General features: G+C 35.7%; 1 protein-coding gene across 1 annotated transcript in view; it reads left to right on the top strand.

Annotated features, from left to right (window-relative positions):
* Window positions 1-22,390, top strand: part of EIPR1 (EARP complex and GARP complex interacting protein 1) — an 89,478-nt gene that overhangs the window by 7,555 nt on the left and 59,533 nt on the right. Inside the window, exons 2-3 of the mRNA XM_056343129.1 lie at window positions 2,709-2,792; window positions 8,744-8,876. Of these exons, the coding sequence (XP_056199104.1) occupies window positions 2,709-2,792; window positions 8,744-8,876 (217 nt within the window). The remainder of the gene's footprint in view (window positions 1-2,708; window positions 2,793-8,743; window positions 8,877-22,390) is intronic.

Raw genomic sequence — 22,390 nt, 5'->3', positions numbered from 1 at the left:
ATGTTGTTGCTTTGTCTAGAAGCATCAGTTATGTGGGGCTTTGCTGTGACAGTGTGTGTAAGGATGACTTGTTTTCTTACTGCATCTTATAGATGTGTGTTCTAGGTATTTTCTGTGAATCATGGCAATTTTTTTAGTAAATAATACTTTAATACCTTGTGTAGCAAACTCTATTTGGGGCTGTATGCACTTCAGTGTTCTGTGGGTGCTGACTTTTTACAAAAATAGTAAGTCCTATTGGTTTAGATTATTCATTATAATAACCTTTTTATTTATTTTCTATCTAGTAGCTGCAGTCATGAAGCAGGATGCTTTTGTGAAAGATGTTGTTTGCAACCTGCTCTGACAGGTTACAGTACAAGGTGACAAACTTAAGGCACTCTTGATATTCACAGCGCTCCAAATTCAGTTATGTTGTTTATCATAACGGTTATTCAGCATCTTCATCTGCTGAAATAATTTCTGTTTCTATAAAAGTAACTCAAAGTAAGCAAAATTTGTGCCAGAGACAACTGAAAGTCCATCGTACTGTTATTTGTTATGAATCAGATATTCCTGATTTATGAATGCTTGATGAGTTTGAACCTTGCATTCTATGGATATTGTAGTCTTTTTATGACAGAGGATAAACAATTTGTGTTTCTTGTTGTGAAATGTATTTAAATATTTTTCTCAGGCTTTTGATTTTATGTTTTGTCCCCCTGCCAAACAGGAAATAATAGAAAAATATTTTAAAGAAGAGATAGAAGCTGATGACAAAATTGTTAGCGTGTATTGACATAATTTTATTTTGGGCGCTTTGTGTCTTACCTGATGCATTTTTTTATTTTTTTTTTTGAAAGCAGCATGATAAGGCCTACTTGAAAGGTTTTAAAAGGTGTCAGTCCCCCTTTATTTCTTTATTTTGTTGAATATCTTGGAGTTTTCTGAAAGTCAGAGAAGGAGAAACAACAGACGCTTGATTGAAAGAGATACATAGCTGTTTGCTTATTTCTAGTGTTCTCTTCAAAATAATTGAAAGTAGATCTGAAAAGAAAAGGAGCTCGCGCCGAAGATCTGCAAATGTAAATCCTGTTCAAGACAAAATAAAAGCTTTTCTGCAGTCTTCTTGGAGAACTTAAGTTGTTTCTGTCAATCAGAAACGCTATCTAGGCTTGTTGTAGTTAAGTGCTGCATAAATAGGGAGTACAAACAAATTGGCACGGATTCATACTGATCTGATCTGCTTTTGAGTATACTTTGAACACAAACTACTCACTGAATTGTGTTCTGTAGTGCTTTTTTCTATATAAATGTTACGCTACTAGCCCGTACTTACTAAGCTCACTGCATTTTTAAACTCTTATGCTCAATCTTAAGCAAAGTAATACATTGCCTAAATCACACATTTCAGATGCAAGGTAAGAAATGTCTGCTCTGTAGGAATTCAGAGCTTATTCTGAAAAATGAGTTTATTTTTATTGTTACTACCAGACAAGGGCTTGGATTCCTTTGCCTTATTTAAGAAAAATCATATATCTTCAAATTGCTATTCTGTAATGAAATTGTTCTAAATGTATGTATTGTGGTATAATGCATTTCAAATATTCCCTTCCAAGCTTCTAGGCTTCTTTCTGATATTAATTGAAAAGTAAGTTTCAATCAGAACTATATTTATAAGTTAAATGTTCCTGAATCCAGAAAGTAATCATTAGCTACCTGCAAAATGGGATGGCAGTAAAAGGGCAATTCAGCAGTTAACTGAAAATCTCTAAACCGTTTGCTTGTAATACAGGCAGTAGTGTCTGAAGAGATCTGAACTATTTTATGTTAAATAGGGTATAAATTGCAAAGGCTTGTTTTCTGTTTTGACAAAAAATTAATATTGAACAATAACATTAGGTTATCTTTTGCATGGGGAATTGGTGGATACTCCTCACAGTTTACTTAGAGCTGCCAGAAGTGCCCCTGAGTGTTAGTTTACCTCTCACGGAAAATTTGCTTAGGTAGTCTCTACTAATGACTAGTGCAAACTAGCAATTGTGGTTTTAGTTCAAGCCATACTTTTTCTCAGTGTCTCCCATGGCCCTTAACTGGTTTGTTTTGCTTCTTCCAAGGCTGTAGTTGGTGCAAGTTGAAGAAGCAAGGCAGAGTCTAGCATTCTCATAACAATAATACAACAAAACAATAAGATTATGACAAAATTTTGATGGGTAAATAACAAATTATTTCTCCGATTATTCAGCCAATTCTTATCCCTAGTGGCCTGAAGTAGAAAAGAAGGGATTTGTTTTTAAACTTTCTTCTAAACGTGGTGGTTAATGGCGAGAAAAAGAATTAATTTTTATACAGGTATCATCAGTCTGAATGGTGTGAAAACTCCTGCAAGAGCAGCCTCTTTATTGGATCTTGTAGCTAATGTATTTAAGAATTGTCCACTGTCCTATGGAGTTTTATTGATATATTTTTTTTATAATATTGAACATTATCACTGTCACAATGAAGGCCAGATGATGTACTTAGCACCTGTATGTTACACACACATCACAAATGTGAGAAACTGCATACAAAAAAATGTATTAAATGAAATAAACAGAAAGAACTGGAAAGTCTGCAGATTGTAAGAGTATAATGCTTAAAATTATAATCGATATGTAAACTTCAAGATTTTTGCTGAAATTAATGGATTGTATTAATTGGACTTATCTAATGGCTTTCTTCTTCCATAGGCACGAGCTTTAACACCTCAGACAGCAGAAACAGATGCAATAAGATTTTTGGTTGGAACACAGTCTCTTAGATATGATAATCAGGTAATTTTTCTGTCAAATGTCATTTGCAATTTTTTCCTTTTTTTTAAACATTGTTCCGATATCATTTCTTTGCCTTCTTCCTTGTGTTGAATTTGAATTTTTAAGTGATAGTCAAGTTGAAGACTTCTGTGAGTAGAATGTAAAGATATTGCTAAGGTGTTGGTGAAAGCAAGCTGTGTGTATTTTCTGAAAATTAAATTACTCTTTAAATTGTATGACTAAATCATGTTAGTTTAGAAAAGGAACTGCCATACTTGTGTTAATTTAAATCTATAGATTCTCTGGAGCTATATTTAAACCACAGAAGAGATGCAGAGTAAACCAAAAGTCTTTAAGCCATGATTGCTTCTAATGGGACTCATGGTACTTGCACAGCTCTGTGTATGTGAAGCTTCATAAACTGGATTTTTCATTATAATTATTGGCCATCAGTTATGTCTTTCTGATCATGGATTTAACAACAAACTAAAGTTTGAGTGACTTTTGTGGCTTGTCTTGTATTGGGCTGTTTCTCCTGCAGTTGAGAGTACAATACTTCTAATTTTAGTGACTAAATTCTAGTAAATACTTTCATACTGAAAGAAGATATTTAGGCCAGAGGAATTAGCAAGCTGCACCAAGTGCAGGTGGCAAGGCTTTGGTAGCAGGGGGCTGCAGTGGTGGCTTTTGTGAGAAGGGGCCAGGGGCTGCCTGTGCCAGACACTGCTGTTTCCAGTGAACCTGGCGCAAGGCACAGCTGAGCCAGTAGCCTGGTGGCACCTCTGTGATTAAAAAAGGGGAGAAAATGCTGGCTGGAAGGTGGAGGAGGGAACAAAAAGACACAGACAGCAGTAAGACCAAGGTCAAGAGGAAAAGGAGATGATCCATGGTGCAGCAGATAATCCATGGCAACCTGTGGAGCATCTGCACCTGAGCAGGTAGATGTTGCTGAATGAACTGTGGCCCACAAAGACCCCGTGCTGGAGCAGAGGACAAGTGAGATGGAAAGAGCATCAGAGAGAAAACGCTATCTAGTGACCATAACCACCACTGCCTTGCACCCCCCTGTGCTGCTTGAAGTGGGTAGAGGAGTCTGGAGTGAAGTTAGGCCTGGGAAAGGCAGGGGAGAAGGTTCTCATTTAAGGTTTGTCTTTTTCTTTCCCACTATCCAAATTACTAATGAAATTTTAATTGGCAGTTACTTAATTTACCCAAGTGAAGACTGTTTTGCCCGCAACAGTAGTTGGTAAGCGATCTCCCTGTCTTTAGGCTGGCCAAAGAGTTTTCTCAATCCTATTCTCATTGTCTCCCCCTGTCCTGCCTGGGGGTAGTGGCTGGGTGAGAGTCTGGCTGTTGGCCAAAGCTAACAACTACTGCAGAAGCATCTAGAAATACAGTCACTGACTTTTCTGAAACTGTTCTGTAATGGACTGCACAAAACAAACTTGGAACCATAGCTCTGGGAGTTGTGAGCTGTCAATTCTCAGTGAGGTCTTGAGTTTCTTACTCAACGATAATACTGGATGACACTGAAGGAAAAAAAAAATCTTCAAAGACATAAGGGGGGTGAGTATTCAGTTTCTTTACGTTTCAGGTAATATATGTGAGACCAGTAACAAAAGAAAGTGGCAGACAAACTTAGTTAAAAATAAATACACATGATTATGGTTTTGATTGTGCTGTCTCAAATGTTCTTCAGACATTTGGTTATAGTGTGGTGTTCTGCTGTGATTTCTATGGTGGTATTACTACTTGGTTCAACTGATTAAATCCTGGTGCAAAATTGTAGTTGGAAAAGAATTCTCACGAATTGATATCCTGCAGATCTTCAATAATTTAAATGTTCTGATTTAGGTAAGTTGATTGGGCATGTACTATATATTTCAGGAATATTTGCACATTTCAGCTTCATTGAGTATGCTTTTCTTTTTCCAGTTATAACATTGTATTATGTTCCAGAATAACATTAATAGTAGAAATGCAGAACACTTCCTAGTGCATTAACAAATGTTTGGGGGTTACTGGCCTTTAGCTGTGCCTCAGGCCATCGGCTCCTCTCAGCTAGTTGCTAATCCCCAAGAAGTGCCCTAGGCCTCAAGTCGTTATTGCTTAATTCAGCACTAGATTTTCTAGATTTGATGAAAAACTTAACTTACAAGCCTGTAGTGATTTAGAGTACTGCACAGTGAGAGGTTTCTTATGCAATGCCATAATGTACAGAATATTCCTTCCCTTCTGGTCATGGACAGGTGTAGTGCCAATGAAAGAGCTACAGCAGTTGTACAGCTGGCATGGTAGAGTCTGCCTCATTGAGACTTACTGCTGTATGACGCAGTTCAGGCATTTGTAGATCTGGTGAAAATATTTTTCTATTTACACTGGTATTTCAATGCAAAGGAAAATGTTTATAAGATTTTTATATTCTGTCAGTATTTGAGATGTTAACATTGTGTAGTACTTGGCATTTGGTCCTCATAACTTGCTGGAGATTAAGTGGTTTCTCTTTGTGCTGTTCTACACAGTATAGTTCTGGAACTTTTGTCCTCGGTACTTTCGTTGTTGCTAAACTATGGGTTTTTTTACTGTTCTTACTTTGATGCATTTACTGTTTGCTTTGGAAACATAAAGGAAGTATATGTTGCTTACTCATTTCTCATCTCTCTCATTCTCAGAACTCTCCAAGTTATTTTCAGTCTTGTGTTTTGGAACATAAAATACTTCCATGGTTTACCTTAATGCATAACATTATATAGGCACAAAGCAGGGCATTGGCCGAACTAAAACAATTTTCCAGTCTCTGCTGCCTGAGAGTGCCTGATGAAAGAAAATAAATTATGGACATTGCATAATTGAAGAAAAAGAGATATTTTGTGTTGAAATTGGTTAGTCTCCCTTAGTAATTTCCTTAGCAATTAGTAATTCCTCCAGATTTTGAGGAGAACTAAATAGTTATTTGTTCTTACTTGAATCTCCCTGCTTACCACTGAATACTTAGACTTCTGTTCAGCACAAACTCTTCCCAGTGTAGTTACAGCAGATCAGTAACTCATTCATTCCATTACTGGTAATAAACCCAGTCACTTCTAGGAGGTGTTTTCCGCAAGGATTGTGTTCTGCAAGAGTTAGGATTACATGTATTATTAACTATGACACTACAGACATGCTGGAAAAGTTCTCTGTGTGGACTTTGTTTACTTAAACTTACCGTTTTCTATATCCCTGCCTGTGGTGTCCATGTGCTGCGCTAACCCATCCATGATAAGCTCATTTCTACACTAAAGCAGGAAAAATTAAAAAGATTCAAGAACTGAAAGATAACACACTGCAGAACTGAAGTTTGTCCAGTTCTGTCAGACAATTGTTATAGGTATGTATTTTTTTCTGCAAATATCTGTCTTCATGGCATCATGCTGGTACAGTACTTGGTACTAGTATATTTTTCACTATTCCATATGATGAATACAATTTATCATGTATTCAAATCAACACGATTAAGATCCTTAATAGAGAAACACTGGGGGAACTTCTGCAGTTCTTCGTTAAGCTGATCAGCTTTTTTCTGGTAGTGTGGTGTTTAGTGTAGTTGTAAAAGATGTCATTTTTCAACTCAAAAGGGTATAAACAATACCCTTGCATAAGAATTAAGTTTCATATTTCTTAAAAGTATCAGTCTGGATCTTTAATCAGTTAACTGTGTTTAAGCAGTTCCCAGCTATCCATGGTGTCAGCTGAAGCGGAAACGTAACAGCAGATGATAAATGGGTTATCTGTGCCTTCAAAGGGCTTCAGGAGGGGTAAAGAGCACTTCCTTGGCTTATGTGCTGAGTGACCCTCTTAACCTGGTTAGTGTGGGTAGAGAATGTATGTGACTAGTAAATGGGATTTAGTTATGTAGTTTGCCTTCATGAACCTGGGTTGAGCTGCTAAAGGAGAAACTCCAGTGACTGCAATGGAAGGTTGCCTTCCCCCTGCTCGCTAGGTGAAAACGAGCACATTGAGCAGGTTTGATTGTGCCTTACATGGTAAACTAAAATAACTTTTAATTTTTAAACTATGTCAGATAGTCACATATTTAACACTGTTTCTCTGTGAAATACCCAATGTACCTGATGCAGTAAATTGAGAGATCCCCTTCATTCTGTTACGCTAAAGCCAATTATCACTATTTTGCTGTGTAAAAATAACAACAGGAGTTAATCTTCCTGCCATGGGTCTGTAGAAAATATTTTACCTTAGAGTTGCGAATAAATTACAAGCACGGAACTGAAAGGTAAAGAATAGCAAAGTAGCTGTTTGAATTGTCAGATGGAGATGTAAGTTTATTCAGAAGACCAAAATGTATCTGATAAGAGCAGCACAGAAGGCTGAATAGATGATGTCTTTCAGTTTTTATTTTAAAAACATGTTAAAACAACAGAGAGCAAGGGATGGGGTTAAACTGATATTTAATGATGAACAAGGGCTTTCTGCATAGAGAGAAGTTCTTGAATTGGGATACAGGGACTTGATCAAAGAGGGGATGTACAGAAGGCAAAATTGAAGTGAAACTATAGATAGATTTGTTACTCTGGAGACTTTTGAAAGGCAGGAGGGTCAGTTTTTAAGTTGGGCAGCAAGACGGATCTGCAGTTGTTGGGGTAGATGGATAGTGTCCTGATCTCTGGGTAGATTTCTAGGTTAAGGGCAACAAATGAAGTCTGGTAAGACAACTTGCTAATTAAATGCAGGGGTGTTTATATGCCTCAGATGACAGGATGGAAGAACAATACAGGTGATGAGTGTCCAGCATTATATCTGAAGGAGAAGTTGCTGATGGCAGTGTTTGGACCAGAAAGAAAAAAGTAACCTGTAAACTTAGCTCTTAAAAAAAAAATAATTAAAAAAATGTAATATTAACAATTTAGACTGAGACCTATTTAGCAGCTTCTGTATTTTAAGAACATTTTCTGTATATAATGTGTAGCTAAGATTTTTACAGTGATTCAGTAGTTAATTCAGTACACTTAATTATTTTTAACTATTATTTAATTATCATTGGATGTCTTTTTTTTTTTTTTCTCATCTTCATTGTTCACCCAACTTTGCTAATGAATTTTTAATGAGCATACAGTTCTGGAAAATTTGTAAGTTTACAAGAATTTATTTGTTCACTGTTAAGCTTAGTGAAATTATTCCCGTGAGTCAAGTTACTTCTGTATATTGTGCCAGACTAGAATCTTTTGCAGTTCTTCTATTTGAGGCATTTATAGAAAATACCTAACTAAAAACAGAGAGGAAAAATGAGAGTAACACAGACCTATTTGAAAAAAACCCAACCCAACAGCAAAACCCAAACAAAAAACCTTCAACAAAAATCAAAATCACAAAACTCAAACTTCGCTGTGTTTTAAATATCTTATCTATATATTTAAATGTTGTTTTTCTTCATCTTTTAGTTTTTATTTTTCCATGTAGTATAAAAACTGTTACCTGTTTATATATTGGTACCGGTATGTGATTGAAGTTTCATACTGAGTTTACAGTATTTGTTTCAAATGAGAATCCTTTCCCTCTCTCCCCTTCTTACTTCATAGGATGTTTGAATTCAGTGATTTGGATACAGAATTGGTGCAGACATTTAGACAAGGATTGTAATGTTGTTATTTCTGTTTATTGCTATAAGAAGTGTTGAATTACAATGAGTGGCTTATTTACTATTAGCCCTAAAATGAAAAATCATCTTCAAGCTTTAAGTTGCAAAATTGAGAAGAATAAACACAGTATTTGCTCAAAACAGGGAAATTGCTTCTGTTTTTCTGGAAAAGTGTATCCTGTATGAAATCAATGATATACTAAATTGTTAGTATAACAATTAATTAAAGTGATATCGGTTATAAAATTCTCATTAAGTTGTTCTGTGCAGTCATTGCGTATAATTAAGACCCACAGGAAAACATTTGAAACCCTAATGTTCTCTTTTATTGTATTTGCAGATTCACATCATAGATTTTGATGATGAAAATAACATTATAAACAAAAACGTTCTCCTTCATCAAGTGGGTGAAATTTGGCACATTAGTACCAGTCCTGCAGATAAAGGTGTACTAGCAACCTGCTACAATAAAAGTAAGTCCTTTCTAACAACATTAAACTTAAGTGTTTTGATATTTTTGAATGTGCAAAGATTGAATATCTAGCTATGTGTAAACACTTCAAATTGGAATTATCAACACAGGCATTTTTCAAAAAACAACTGCTGTACTTTTGCCTATACCTCATTTGTCTTATATCATTAGGTCATCTTGGTTAGAAGTCTACTTTTGCATTCATGTCAAGGAAAGCAGCAAAATAAAAGTATTTCTTGCCTGATTACTGCAAAGCATGGCAAATAAAATATGTTCCTGTTATTTTAGGCGTCATTCTTTTTATTGTTTTACATACTTGCTTTTGAAAGTGGAAGTAAATATCCTTCAAAAAAGCATCATGGCAGCATCAAGTTCTATTGCTGGTGAAGTTTGTGCATAATGTTATTTGTCATGTGTTAAATGGAGATTTGGTCACAGAGAACTAAGTTCTTATCTAAATATCTCATCAGAAATAGTAGGAATGCTCATTGTGTAACCTAACACTTAGTGCACAGCTGTTGAGATTAAGGATCTCTCTGCATTTCCTGGTTGATGCAGGTGTGAAGATTTTCTGTCATGATGCTTGAAAAATCCACTTATATCACTTGGGGAAGGGAGAAAGTTTTCTCTCTGACAAGCAAGAAATCTGTGCTGTCAATTGGAACAAATATTATTTCTTCTAGTAAATAGTCCATTCTTTCATGGAAATACAATCTAAGAATATAAAAATAGTGAGTTTCGGGCTTTGTGCATTTGTGGATGGCTGTAGAGGTGTGAATTCCCACTGTTGAACCTTGTGGCTATATTGGAGAGAAGGTTCCAGGATTTCTTGGTTCTCCTAGTTCTTTTGGATTAAAATAAAAGTGCTAACATTTGAATTTCTTCCACAAATCTTATGTGAATCTTTTAAAGGCAATTATAGAAGATAAGTAGAGTAATAAAGAGTTCTTTTTGTTTTCTAAACTGCAAATCATTGTGGGCATTTTGACTAAGAGAGCACTGAAATGGTACTGGACTACTTTTTGGATTACTTCTTACTGTCTGGTTGACGTAATGGCCATAACTTCCTCACTTGCCAGTGATGCATGGAGAACACGAGAAAGCAGTAATCAGGCCTGAAATTCTATAGCCATCTTTGTAATTTTCTGGCTAGTTTCAGAGGAGAATGAGAGAAAGTTGTTTGAAGTCTCCTTTAAAGAAAACAAAAAACAAGTTTCTAAGTTTCTCTCTTTAGCCTTTCTGAGTTGATTGCCTTTTTTTTTTTCTTTCTTGAAGAATATGGTGCCGCATGGAATAGTGTAAAGCATTTTAGGGAATTTATGCCTCTCTTTCCCTGCATAACTGAACAGCAAGATGATATGAGATAGCTTATCAAGTCCAGTACTTCATGTATGTAAGGTACCATTTAATATTAACCAGTCTTAATTTATTCCATTTGTATCTATTTTTGAGCTCAAGGATTGTTCTAGAAAGCATGGTGAGAATAAAAATATAGGCCTTCTTGAGAAAAGAGTAAAAAATTATTTGTTCTTTGTAATATGTTATCGTAATTTTTTATAGAAATATGCATATTAATTGAAAATTGGCTTTGGGAGAGAGCTTACTGAGACTGGATAGAAGCTCAATTCTAGCAAATGCTAAATTTCTGTGAGATCTCAGATTTCCATTATTGAACCTGTTAATTTATATGCACGTTCTCTATTCTACCTTCTTTGTGTTCTAGATTTAGTTTAGTTTTCGAACATTAAGCTTTACTGTTTGTGCTACATGCATCTTCGTTTAGGATCATAAGCCATGAACTTTTTGCAGAAAAGAACATCTGATTCTTAAATGATTATTGATGACTCTAAATAGCAACATATAGAACAGCAAGCACATAGCGTGGGGTTCTAATAATAACGCATGCTGAATTTAGCAGGCCACTTAATTCAAGCAGTAATGCAACTGAAACCTTTAAAAACACTTTTATGTATTGCATTTGTTTTGTTGCTTTAGAGAGACTCTTTAACTGTTTTGCTCATTGAAGTACCAGTCAAATGAGATGATGTTGTCAGGATCAGTTTTAGGTACTGTGACCATTTCTTGTGTCTGAACCCAGTACTTCTGGCAGGTGTTGACTGGGAGATTGAACAAATATGATGTGTGTCCATTATTAATAGCTATTTTTTGAACTTGCTTAAATAAGCGGTGGAATGTGGCGCTGAAGGAAAGTGGAATCATGTACATTTTGCATTTCATAGCTTGTTGAAGTAAGCTAGTGGAATAGGGTGAAGCACTCATTAAAACACTTGGAAATTTCCTCACATACTGGGAGAGATACTGAGTTTTCTTTTACTTTCTCACATTTACAGATAATCAGCATAACCAAGGTATGAATAAGGTCTGACATTACTTCACAAAGAACAGATGTAATAGGTGCGAACAGAATAGCACATTTTTCACAGCTCTCCTGATCTTTGTTTTTTGTCTAAAAGGAGAAGTATGCCTTTCGTATAGGAAGTTTGGGGAAGATAATAATGCTTAAACTGAAAGAATAATACTGTGTGCCTACTTTGAAGAGAGATTTAGAGTCTTGATTAACTTAAAGATATTTTGCAGCTAGTGATACAGAAAACCATTGATTCTTGATTAATTTGTTTGTTGTAGTGTTTCAGTCATCTGGACTTGCTGTTCCTCAGACTGCAGATGAATTCTTTTTGTAAAACTGACTTACGCAAGATAAAAGATTTCTTTTTAAACCTACTTTTCCCAGATTTTAGGTACCTTTTTTTCAATCATACCATATTTAAAATGCAGGGAAAAATCTTTTCTGTAGTAACCAGTTATTGTTATCCCCTGTGATACAAGACGTTAAAACTTTTTTTTATTTAATACTTGACAGTTAACACTACTGCCTCAAAATCAAAAAATAGTGCTAGTGGTCTTTCTGTATGTTTTGAAATCTGATGTTTGCTTCACCCCTCTTGTAGGGATAAAAATTAGCAAAATAATGTAATATGCAAAGCTTTTTGCTAATTTTGCTGAGTGCTAAGAATTGAATGAGGGAAATGGATATGGATACTTGTATTCAGCTGGTAACACCAGGATATTTATGGGATCAAGATTCAAATGGAAAGTTGTAAGCTCTCTGTGGGTGTTTGGGAAGGGTGCTGATGGAGTAATGTTCAGATCTGTTACTGTTGAGAGAGGCCTTGAATTGATGTAACAAGGCTCTTAATCAGAAGTTGAATGATCTTCTTGGATGGGGAAATTTCTGTATTTGTTTGTTTTTTTGGTTTTGTGGTTTTTTTTTCTTCAAAGAAGGCATTTTAGCTGCTTCTAAGCATGATGGTGTGGGATTTTACAGATCTGAAGCTTTTTTCGTGTCTGTGGATATGTATAGGTGTATGGTGTCTTTTCCCCCTAGTGTACTAGCATCCGCTTCCACAGTTCTAGTTATGGGCTTTTTTCCCCTTGAATTGTACAGGTAGGAATACTCCTTTGTAAGGAGTGATGCTAATGTAATCTGCCCCATCACTCTCTGGAAGATTTACAAATATCTTTTTTTCTTCCTGCTTCATGGATATGTGATTTTTTTTTTTTAAATTTTTTTTTTACTTGTCCTTGCCATGTAAGTGAAAGAGGCATAAGGAGGTACAACTTCAAATACAGATTATTATTGATGCACCTACTGAAGAGCAAAGTTACGTGCTCATGAGCCATAATAGCTAGGCTTCCATGTCAGTAAAAATTAGTGTTCTTGTTGTCCACTAGATATTTTTTATGAAGTTTGACTTTTGATAAATTCAGGGCTTTTTTTGCCCCCGAAATGGCTAAGCTTACTACAATTCAGTCGTCATTTTGAGATGAATTTTCATTTTTGAGCCACTCCAGGCAAGGTCTAACGAGTGCCATGTACAGAGTATTTCAGCAGTTGGAGGCAGACTTTTCATGCTTAATTTTGGCAGACAGGTCAAATAAGAGTCACTGCCCTTTTACATAAAGCCTGTCAAAATATTTCCTATTTACTAGTATATTGATTCTGTAACCTTTTAAAATGATTATGCTTTCAAGAAAAGTAACTTCTCTAAAAAGTGGCTTAGGTAACTTCCTTGTTCTCAAGAAGTCACAGAGAAATTTAAATTCTTGCTGAATATGCAGTTTGGGAGCTATGTTTTCTAAACACTTTAAGTTGATTTAAATATGTCTCTGTATTCTTTAGGGTGTGGTTATATAAGTAAGTTTTAAAACCAAAAAAAAAAAATATCTTCCTTTCTCTCAAAAACCAGGAGCCCCTTTTTCTTGTTAGCATCAGTATTTACTACTTTGATTACTAATTTTGACATTGCGTCATAAATAAAGCCTTGTATCTTTTCATTCTGGATGGTGATATAAACTAGAATAATACTGGTTCCAGTAGTATTGGAACAAATAGATCTTTAGGTATTAACCAGAAATTCCATTTTCTAGGCCATTTTGTCTTAATATAAAGACAAAACAGTGCAGTTCTCTCTCCAACCCTCCCCATGCACACACATTAAAAATACTGATTTAGAGAAATTGTGTAATTGCAAAGGGAAAACTTACTCTATTCAGTTCCTGTCTTGATTATAGTGGTCCCCCCTCCCACCAATGATGGGTATGTCACTTACAGAATTTTATACCATTACTACTAATATTATAGGAAGATGATTTTAGTATCAAGTGATAGGCTTATCATTTATGTGTAATCTTGCCTAACTTTCAGCAAAGATTAGAAATATATGATGCTGAAGGCACAGTATATTTGCCTATACTACACATTTCTAATGTACTCAGTGATATTGTATGCTAGAAACTTAAGACCATTCCTGTCTAAGTTACATTACTAACAGATAAGATGTGTAGTTGGTAGATCGAGTAAGAAATTGGAGCTGATGTTGTTTTTCTGGTTTTTTTTTGTCATTTGCTGCCTTTGCCATTAGAAATTTTGTCTTGCATTCAAATGGTAGCGTGGATGTAGCCAAAGCACAATAAAGCATTAACTATTTTTTGATAAAACATTGAAACAGATTTAGTAACAAGTAACATTCTGCAAGATTAATTTTGCATGTCTATTTTAATAAATAAAAAATATTTCCTAGGTTTTTTAAACTTCATGGTGGTAGGGGGGGAAATACCAGCACAGCAACCTATGAACCTAGTGGCTTTCCAGTATTTTAGAAAAATAATTGGATCCTAATTGGATCCTTCAGATCCATGGTTTAAAATAAATAAATAAAAATCCCTGATATGTGAACTACCTATTTCAGGTAGTCATTACACTAAGAAGTAACTTCTTTTTGTAAATGTGTTTGGTAGCTCTTTGGTATTGTGAACGCTGTAAGAATTACGAATGTTCTATTTTATCCCAGATTCCTGAACTGAGGGAAGAAGGGTGCATAAATATGTGAAAGAAGCTAGGTATAAGAGGGAAAAGAAAGGATTAAAATCGGAAGGGGGAAGAAGGCTTTGTAAAATTAATACTTAAGATATCTAGATGAACTTAGGCACTGTTAGTCAGTCTTGTGACACGTTGATGCGGTATTTTCCCCCTCTACTGTGGCAAGTCAACTGAATAAAAATAAGGGGTAGGTTTTTTCTTGAAAAGGGTAAGATTGCTACTGACAGCTTTAAAGTAGGTAAAAATTAAGGGGAAAAAATTGGTTTAGTCTTCTAGCTTTAGAAGTTAGATTTATTAAAGTTCAGTATGATACAGATCATATTTTAAAGAAAGCTTAAAGGATAGATTGTTGAGAGAAGGGTACAGTGTGCAGGGGTTTTTGGATGGTGTTAAAATGTCAATAAGCTGGAGTGCTACAGTTGCATTTTAATTGGTTAATGCTTAATCTCTGAAATGTTACACATGCTTTCTTGCCTCTGGTATTTATTAATAATGTTCAGCAAAGCAGAAATCAAATAATTTGCTTCGCAGTGACGCAGAATTAAAATGGAGGATGCTGTATTTCGTGGAAAATCCCTGTCAGAACAGTTCTAGGAACTTCACACCTTTTTTCTTCCCCCCTACCCCCCCCCCCCCCCCCCGCCCCTTCTAACTAGCTGTAGACAGCTGACTATTCAGTTCTTACTGTCTTTTAATTAAAATGTAACAGGAGTGATACTTTAAAAAAGTGAATAAGAAAAGTGACAAAGGAATTATGGAGGTTATAGTATCTTAGTAGAAAATGCACTTTTAAATATCAGAAAAGAATAATTATGGGGTGGGGTGATGGTCAAGAGTATATCCTTCAAATAATGATATAAAACAATGAGAATAATGGTACACAAAATATAATAAGTTTAAAAATGAAGATAAATTAGTCTTCAGATGTGCAAGAAGTTGGTAGCCATCCAAGAGCTTTACTCGCCCACGAAGAGGAACATCATTTCACATGTCTCTTACTACTACAAATTTGAAAGAAGCCTTGCTTTGCTATACCAAAGAGCATCCTAGCCTACACAAGGGTAACTTTTTATTGTAATGAGGTGAAATGCCAAAACCCTGTAGATCATGCTAGAGCAGAGCCACTTGAACTGAAACAGTGAATACCTGATAGTGTGCTAGACCCCATTGGAATATGATCCATATTGCTCAGGCTTCAGGCTACAGGATGGGAAATGGGAAAAGCATTTGAACGGACTTTTAATAGACTTCTGAGGCAGGGAGAAATACCAACAGACAACAGAACAGAGTGTCTCTAATAGATTTTTTTTATGTAAAGTAGTTGATGGGAGCCTCAGCTCTATGTTGCCTGAAAAAAAAGTGGGATCTGTGGGTTAAGATGATGTTGGGGAATACTTGGAAGTATGTCTATTTCTGAATGATGCCCTTTTCGTCGGTCCAGTTTATAATACACATTCACCAGGCGTCTGAAAAATTCACTAGTTAGGTGGATGTGCAGTGGTAGGTACAGGTAATATATATTTTTTTTTTTTTTTTTGGCTGCGTGTGTCTTGCATGTGCTTTGTTTCCTATAGAACTTTATTTTAATCTCCTGTCCTGTTTTATAAATCCCTTCCCTTCTCTCACCTGCCGTCTTAGGATACTGTTAAATTGGAGGTGGACTATTTCCTAAGGTCTTAGAAAGTAAATTTCAGCAATGTCATTAAAGGAAAAGGGAATGCAGAGGAATTTTTCTGTGGGTGATTTGAAGAGTTTTGCAGCTGTGCCAGTTTGCTAGTAATGGGTGGCTTCGTCCTGTGAGTAACTGGGATCTGGTCTCTGTACAGCAGAATATTCAGTAAAGAGGATGAATACTCATGATGATGTGTTCAGGGAAAATTATAATTCTGGAATAATTTTCTATAAATATAAAAGAAAATCTTAATTCAATAGTTTCTACTTTGTTCTTTGCAGAACCTGAATATAGCTTTCATTATATTCTACAAGCCAGAATAAAACCTCAGATTTATGCATTGCTCTGAGATACTGATGAATCTATTTAGAATGTCATCCAGAAACTAGTGGTTTGTTAAATTCTGATACTATGTAATGGCTAGCTACTTGGGTAGTTACTCCATTCTGGTGGATGTTCTATAGATGCTTGGAAGAAATGATAAAATTGTTTGAGAAGTCAAGGAGTAAGGCAGACTGGTGGGTACACATGAAGTGATGGGGAGATATAGAGGAGGAAATGGAGAAATGATCCAGACTAAAAATTCTGCATTGGTGGAAAATATAGTTTGCCTGCTGAACCTCTAATTGGATCTAGGTAGCTGTCTACATTACAGTAAAGGTGTGTTTTCAGGAAGTGATTGTAAGCAGCTACTTTGGCTTATCTCCTGCATGCAGGTGAAGGATATGCTTGGGGGGGGGGAGTAAATGACCCTCTCTCGAGGGGGTCATCAGAGGCGATGTACTGTTAACTGTCATAGATGTGGTAGGGGAAATGCTTACTGAAAGGCAAGGTGATGAAATGAAGGAGATAGTACAATTTGTAGCATTTTGTAGGCATTTCCTGTACCATTTAGTATCCATCAGTAGAAAAATCTATTATTGTGACTAAATGCCTCTTTTCTGGTTAGTGGTTTGTTTTGCATTTTATTTCTTTATCTGTGGCAACTCCCCCTATTTTCCTGAGACCTTACGATGTTCTTCCTTTCTGTGCCATTTAGTGAAATGATCACCGAAGTAATTTGATTCTTAAGTTGCTGAGTCTAACTCTTGATGCTGCTGTAGGATGAACAGTAGTCTGGAGACTTCGCCTTCTTTTTATTGTTTCAAACTGTGCTGGCAAACCAAACAAAATATTTATGCAGTTGTGAATTGGGTTGCAAGGATATTTTCACAGCCACATGAGTACCTTTATGTAATTGAAAACTTGAAAATTAAAATGTGACATAATGGGCTACAAAAATAACAGCATTAAAGTCTGATGTTTGGAATGATTTACTTTAATGATGTCAAGCAGGGTGAGAGAGGGTGTGGAAAGTGTGTGTGTGAGCTATATCAACAGTTAAAATGATTTAAGAATAAAACAACCTGTACCTGTTAGCTTGTGAGGGATAAAACCTGCTGACTGTAGAAACCTTAACATTGAATAATCAGGTTTTGGTATCAAACAGCTGGCTGCTTTTGGGTTTTTGCATCAGTGTTTCTATAATGATAATTTTTGCTGGTAACTGTAACCTGTAGACAAAAATAAATAGTCTCAGTATATTAGACTAATATGTTAATGTTATATGTATATTCCAGTAACTTGAACAGAGCCATGGCGTTGACCTAGGGGGCTGACTTGCAGTAGTATCTACTGTTAAACTGTTAGAATGCTCCCTGAGCAGTTTTGATGTAGGCCACCTAGAAATTTCAGGCAACGATGCCCAGAGGTAGTCCAAAAACATGAGTAGCTGAAGTGCAGCTTCCTTCTTTCAGCTTAAATTCAAATTTTTTTACAGGGTAACTGTTCTAGCTGTCCTCAGGGCAGGAGAACTGTACCTGACTATTTTAATTGAGTTGCTAAAGAAGAAAATACCTGTCATGGTTCTCTATTGCAGATTCCTATAAAAGACAGAGATTACTTGTTTTGGAGAATGTATTGCAGGGCAACATGCAAGTACTTCAGAAATTAGACAAAAGACATGTAAAGATGTATATGAAAAAAATTCAAGCATGAAGATATGGTCAAGAACTACTGTTCTGCTGATCTCAGTGGCATGATGGTTCTGTTGTGCAGTTTATTCCACAAAATCAAGATAAATAATTTTAGAGATAATTTGGTCCTTCTAGAGAAGAGGATATTTTGGAATATAGCTATCCTTTTTGTATAGCATTTGTACAGATTCTAGTGCTGTGGAGTGGTCCACATTGTGATCAGGATTGCTGGGTATTGTGCAGGTATGTCTGAGAAAGCTTCACACTTCTCAATTTGAAGTGAATGTTTAATTACTGGGTATTAGGTGCACACATTCACTGAGGCAAAACATGCCTTACAATGATAAGTGTCTAATTTATCCTACCTTTTGCTTCTGAAAAGGGTACTTTTTTTTTTTTTTTTTTTTTTCCTAGCTACTTTCAGATACTAAATTCTGAATTAGATTGTGGACCAGAGCGCTTTGCCAGTATGGTAACTTCTGAGCTTATACAAAGGTTCCAAGTAATCTGAGGTTTAACAAGTGTTCATGCCTTGACAAATTAAAAGGGAGTAATTTAAACTCTTAAATAATGTCAATAAATTATAAAGAATATACTGAAGAATTTTTTTAGGACTTGTATGTGAATCTTTCACCAGTACTTTTCATAATTCAATTATCATCAGCAAAACTTTGAGAGAGATGGTTTGGTTTGGGTTTTGTTTTTGTTTGGTTTTTGTGGGTTTTTTGTTTGTTTTTAAAAAAGAAAAAAACCCCAAAAAGTTGACATCTTTTGTTCTTGATGACATTGAGACCATAGGCAGTCCTGAGCAAAGATGCTGGTGTTGTCTGCTGTCTGGTACTTCAGTCATCCTTAAAATGTGTAAATTCAGTCTCATCAAGTACAATTAAAAACTAACAGTTATTTTGAAGGAAGTTTTTCAGAGAATGCTTTATCCTGTGCTGCTTGGAGAAGAACATGTGTTGGTTATTTCTTTTAGGATTTTCTTAAAAATTCCTGTGGGAACAGAAGATGAAAGACATATACAAAGACATGTGGAAACGTAAGGCTGAAAAGAAAGATGTGAATGTGTACTCTTCATAGAATTATTTTATTTATTTAGTTAAACTGACAATTACAGATCTTAAAAACATTAAGAAGAATATTTGTCACCTTGTTTTTTGGGTGTCTTGTGTAGTAGTTAATGAAGGAAATACTTAAACAATGTTTAAAGAGAAGTATTAGCAGGAAAATCAGCCCTAAAATGGTTAAGTGCCCACTGATATCTGATTACTTTGAACTGCTGCCAGAAATGCACCTTCAGGTGAAGGCAAAATGAAAATGTAAATGTTCTAACATGTATGCCTTACCTGAAACTACTTTTATTGCTGTACTAACATAACTGATGTAATTGTCTAATGGCAATGTACAGACATACCTTACCAAGCATTTGACTTAATTTTTATTCTTAGCTTTCCCCACCTTGCATTTGTAATAGATGTTCTAACTGTATTTGTTAAAATTTACTGATTAAAATGTAATACCATTGAAACATTTTTATTTCTGAATTTGCATAACTCTATTCCTATGGAGCTCTAGAAATGTATTACTTTTATTTGTTAAACTTTTACTACCAATTTTAACAGTTTAAACAATGAAAAAGCACTGGTGATTGTAAATTCTATTTTCTGACTTGTAAAATAAAATTGCTTACAACCAAGAAAATGTCATTCAAAGAAGGCCTGGATGCTCTAAGACCTGGAGATTTGATAAATTCTGCAAATAAGAGTTCCTTCAAACTCAGTGCCTCTTTGTTATATCCGTTTCACAGATGTGAAGCAAATAGCCTCAGCTATTTTGAAATATTAGAAAATATGAAGTAGGCAAGCAATATGATAATTTCTAATTAATTTGTACTTGGAGCAGTATACTTGCATGCTGATGTAAATTAAATGTGTACTATCGCAGATTCTTAGGCAGACTTGTTACGTTAAGAAGCATCTATTGTACTGATGGCATTGGTGTATGCCACCATATCTGTTGGAATTTGTATTTGTTGCTGATGAAACTAGAGATTTCTTTCAAAAGAGGGAAATACGATTGCAGCGTATCAATTGCAGTTAAAATTGAAAACAGCTATTGGTAAACGTCTCTCATATATTTATAAATGCAAAAAATTTGAAAATCATTTGCGAAAGCAGAAAGACGGTGGTCATTTTCTTTTATCCCTTTCATAAAAGGAAGCAGACCATATATGATTTTTTGCTCATCTACTTTCAATGTTTTCCCCCTTCAAATCAGATCTACTTGTCCTGCTAACCAGTGAAACTGATCTGTTTTCAGACTTTAGTTTTATTGAGCAGCTACTTGGCTTCAATGACTTAACAAAAACTTGGAGGAATTTTAAGTACGGTACCCTTTTCCATACAAATTCAGAGTTTACAGTCCACAATGTAGATTCTCCATCTCATGCTCCTCCATAATGTTGGGATTATTCGCAGTTCACCTGAATTTACTAAGAAGATTGCTTGAACTGCTGGGAGAAGAATGTCTTTAGTGCTGCAAATTAATCCGTGTGTTTCTTTCCTTGTCTGTGTCATCCTTTGTTTTGAAATATGACTTCTTTAATGATTCGTTATCACTAAGTCAAATACAACTTCCCATCCATTTCTGTTTTGGACGCTGAGGGGGACAGAGGAAGAGCTGCTGAGGTATCATTCCTATTTATCTCTAAAATAGGTCAGGACGCAAGGGAATCTAGTTATCTTGATTAATTATCAGGGTAAGTTTTGCTGGTATAGAATTAAAAATTTTCTTGGACGTAACTGTCGGTTCTAGTGGAAGACCTGTAGAGGCAGGGAAAAACAAGGAATGACAATGATCTCTTGTTAGTGTGAACTGGTTTTGGTGTGGTGTGGGTGGGTAAGATGTAGCAAGGTATTTCACATTAATACTGCTGTTTCTGTGAGAGTTTACCTTAAGTATGTAAGACGTACGCTTACCTTTTCCTTCCAAATGGTTTAATACCAACCTGTTGATCAGACCAGTGATTGGTTCATCTGTACCAGTATTGTGACTTCTACAGCAGCCACAGGAGATTCGATGTAGAACAGCCTAGACAGGTTTGTAGACAGGTCTCTAATCCCTTTTTGAACTAGTTGAGACTACATTCTGCCACAAACTTTTGTAACATCAATTGTCAGCCCTCTATTCATGGGCCAGACTCCCCACACTTTCTTTTTAAACTTAACTTGTACTGTTTTGATGAGTGCTACTTAATTCTAAGACTGCAAGATTTGGCCTGTAGTAGCAATTCTTTCACTTTGCTGCTGCTTTTCTGTTTCTGTAAACATAGGCCATGTTTTTTTCAAGTTGTTTTCCTTCCAAATGAAATACCCTAACCTGTTGAACATCTTATAAGACAGTTGTTTTATTGTCTGCATTTGTGTTGCCCTTGCTTAAGCCTGCTATGCACTTCTTTAGATGCAAACACTGGAATTGCACTCTCCATTTGAGATATGGACATATCAAGCTTTTATGGGGCTGTGAAACAACCCTTTCTATTTTATTCTTGGTGCCCAGTGTTTTGCTGGGTTCTGTAGCTACTGCTGCACATTAGGTTCAGAGGACTGTCAGTCTTGACACAAAGACCTTTTTTCTGAGTTGTAATGTAGACACTTGATTTATTTTCCCAGTGCACATGTGTTTTTAAACTCCTACAAAAATAGGTTAGGTGCTTCCATTACATGTAGGGACATACAAAGCCACCAGAGGGCAAAAGAAAGTGGGACTGGAGAAGGCTGTTATCTGTAACTTCACACATGCAGGCAGGCAAGTGTGCAAAACACACATTTTGTTTTCTTTTTTCCAAACATGAATGGTGCCACTGTGCAGCTGTTATGAAGACTCAAGTGGCTTGGGATCCAGAACACAGACACATGCAAACATAAAACTGCTGTTTAATTTTGATGAAAAGGAAAATAGTTTGCATTTAAAATCCATTAATTGAAAACACTAAATCTGCTATGAGTTATGGCTGTCTGGTGCATAGCACTTGCCAAACAGTAAACTTATGTATTAAACTTCCTGCAGAGAAAATTCATCAGTAAGGGTATTAGAGATAAGGCTGCTGGTGGTGCTTTCAACTGCTTAGTATTGAAGATGGCAGGTGACACGGACTTTACTGGTTTCACTTTACTGTAGTGAAATCTCTTGATCTAGGGATACCATTGGTACTGCCATGTGATATGCTACAGTCATTAAAATGGGGGGAAGTTGAACACATCTCTATATTCCTATTCTCAGCAGTAGTGGCAGGATGTACAGAAGAAAGTTTATTCGCATAGTTTGAGGGGAAAAAATAAATGTGCTTGGTGTTCTTTTAATGTTCTTTGTAGCTTGTACCTGTTGTTTTTGTAGGGATTCTAGCTGTTATATAAGTGGTTCTT

This window comes from Falco biarmicus, chromosome 6, assembly GCF_023638135.1.
Source record: "Falco biarmicus isolate bFalBia1 chromosome 6, bFalBia1.pri, whole genome shotgun sequence".
NCBI classification, from domain to species: Eukaryota; Metazoa; Chordata; class Aves; order Falconiformes; family Falconidae; genus Falco; species Falco biarmicus.
This window is presented reverse-complemented; position numbering and strand designations above follow the sequence as displayed.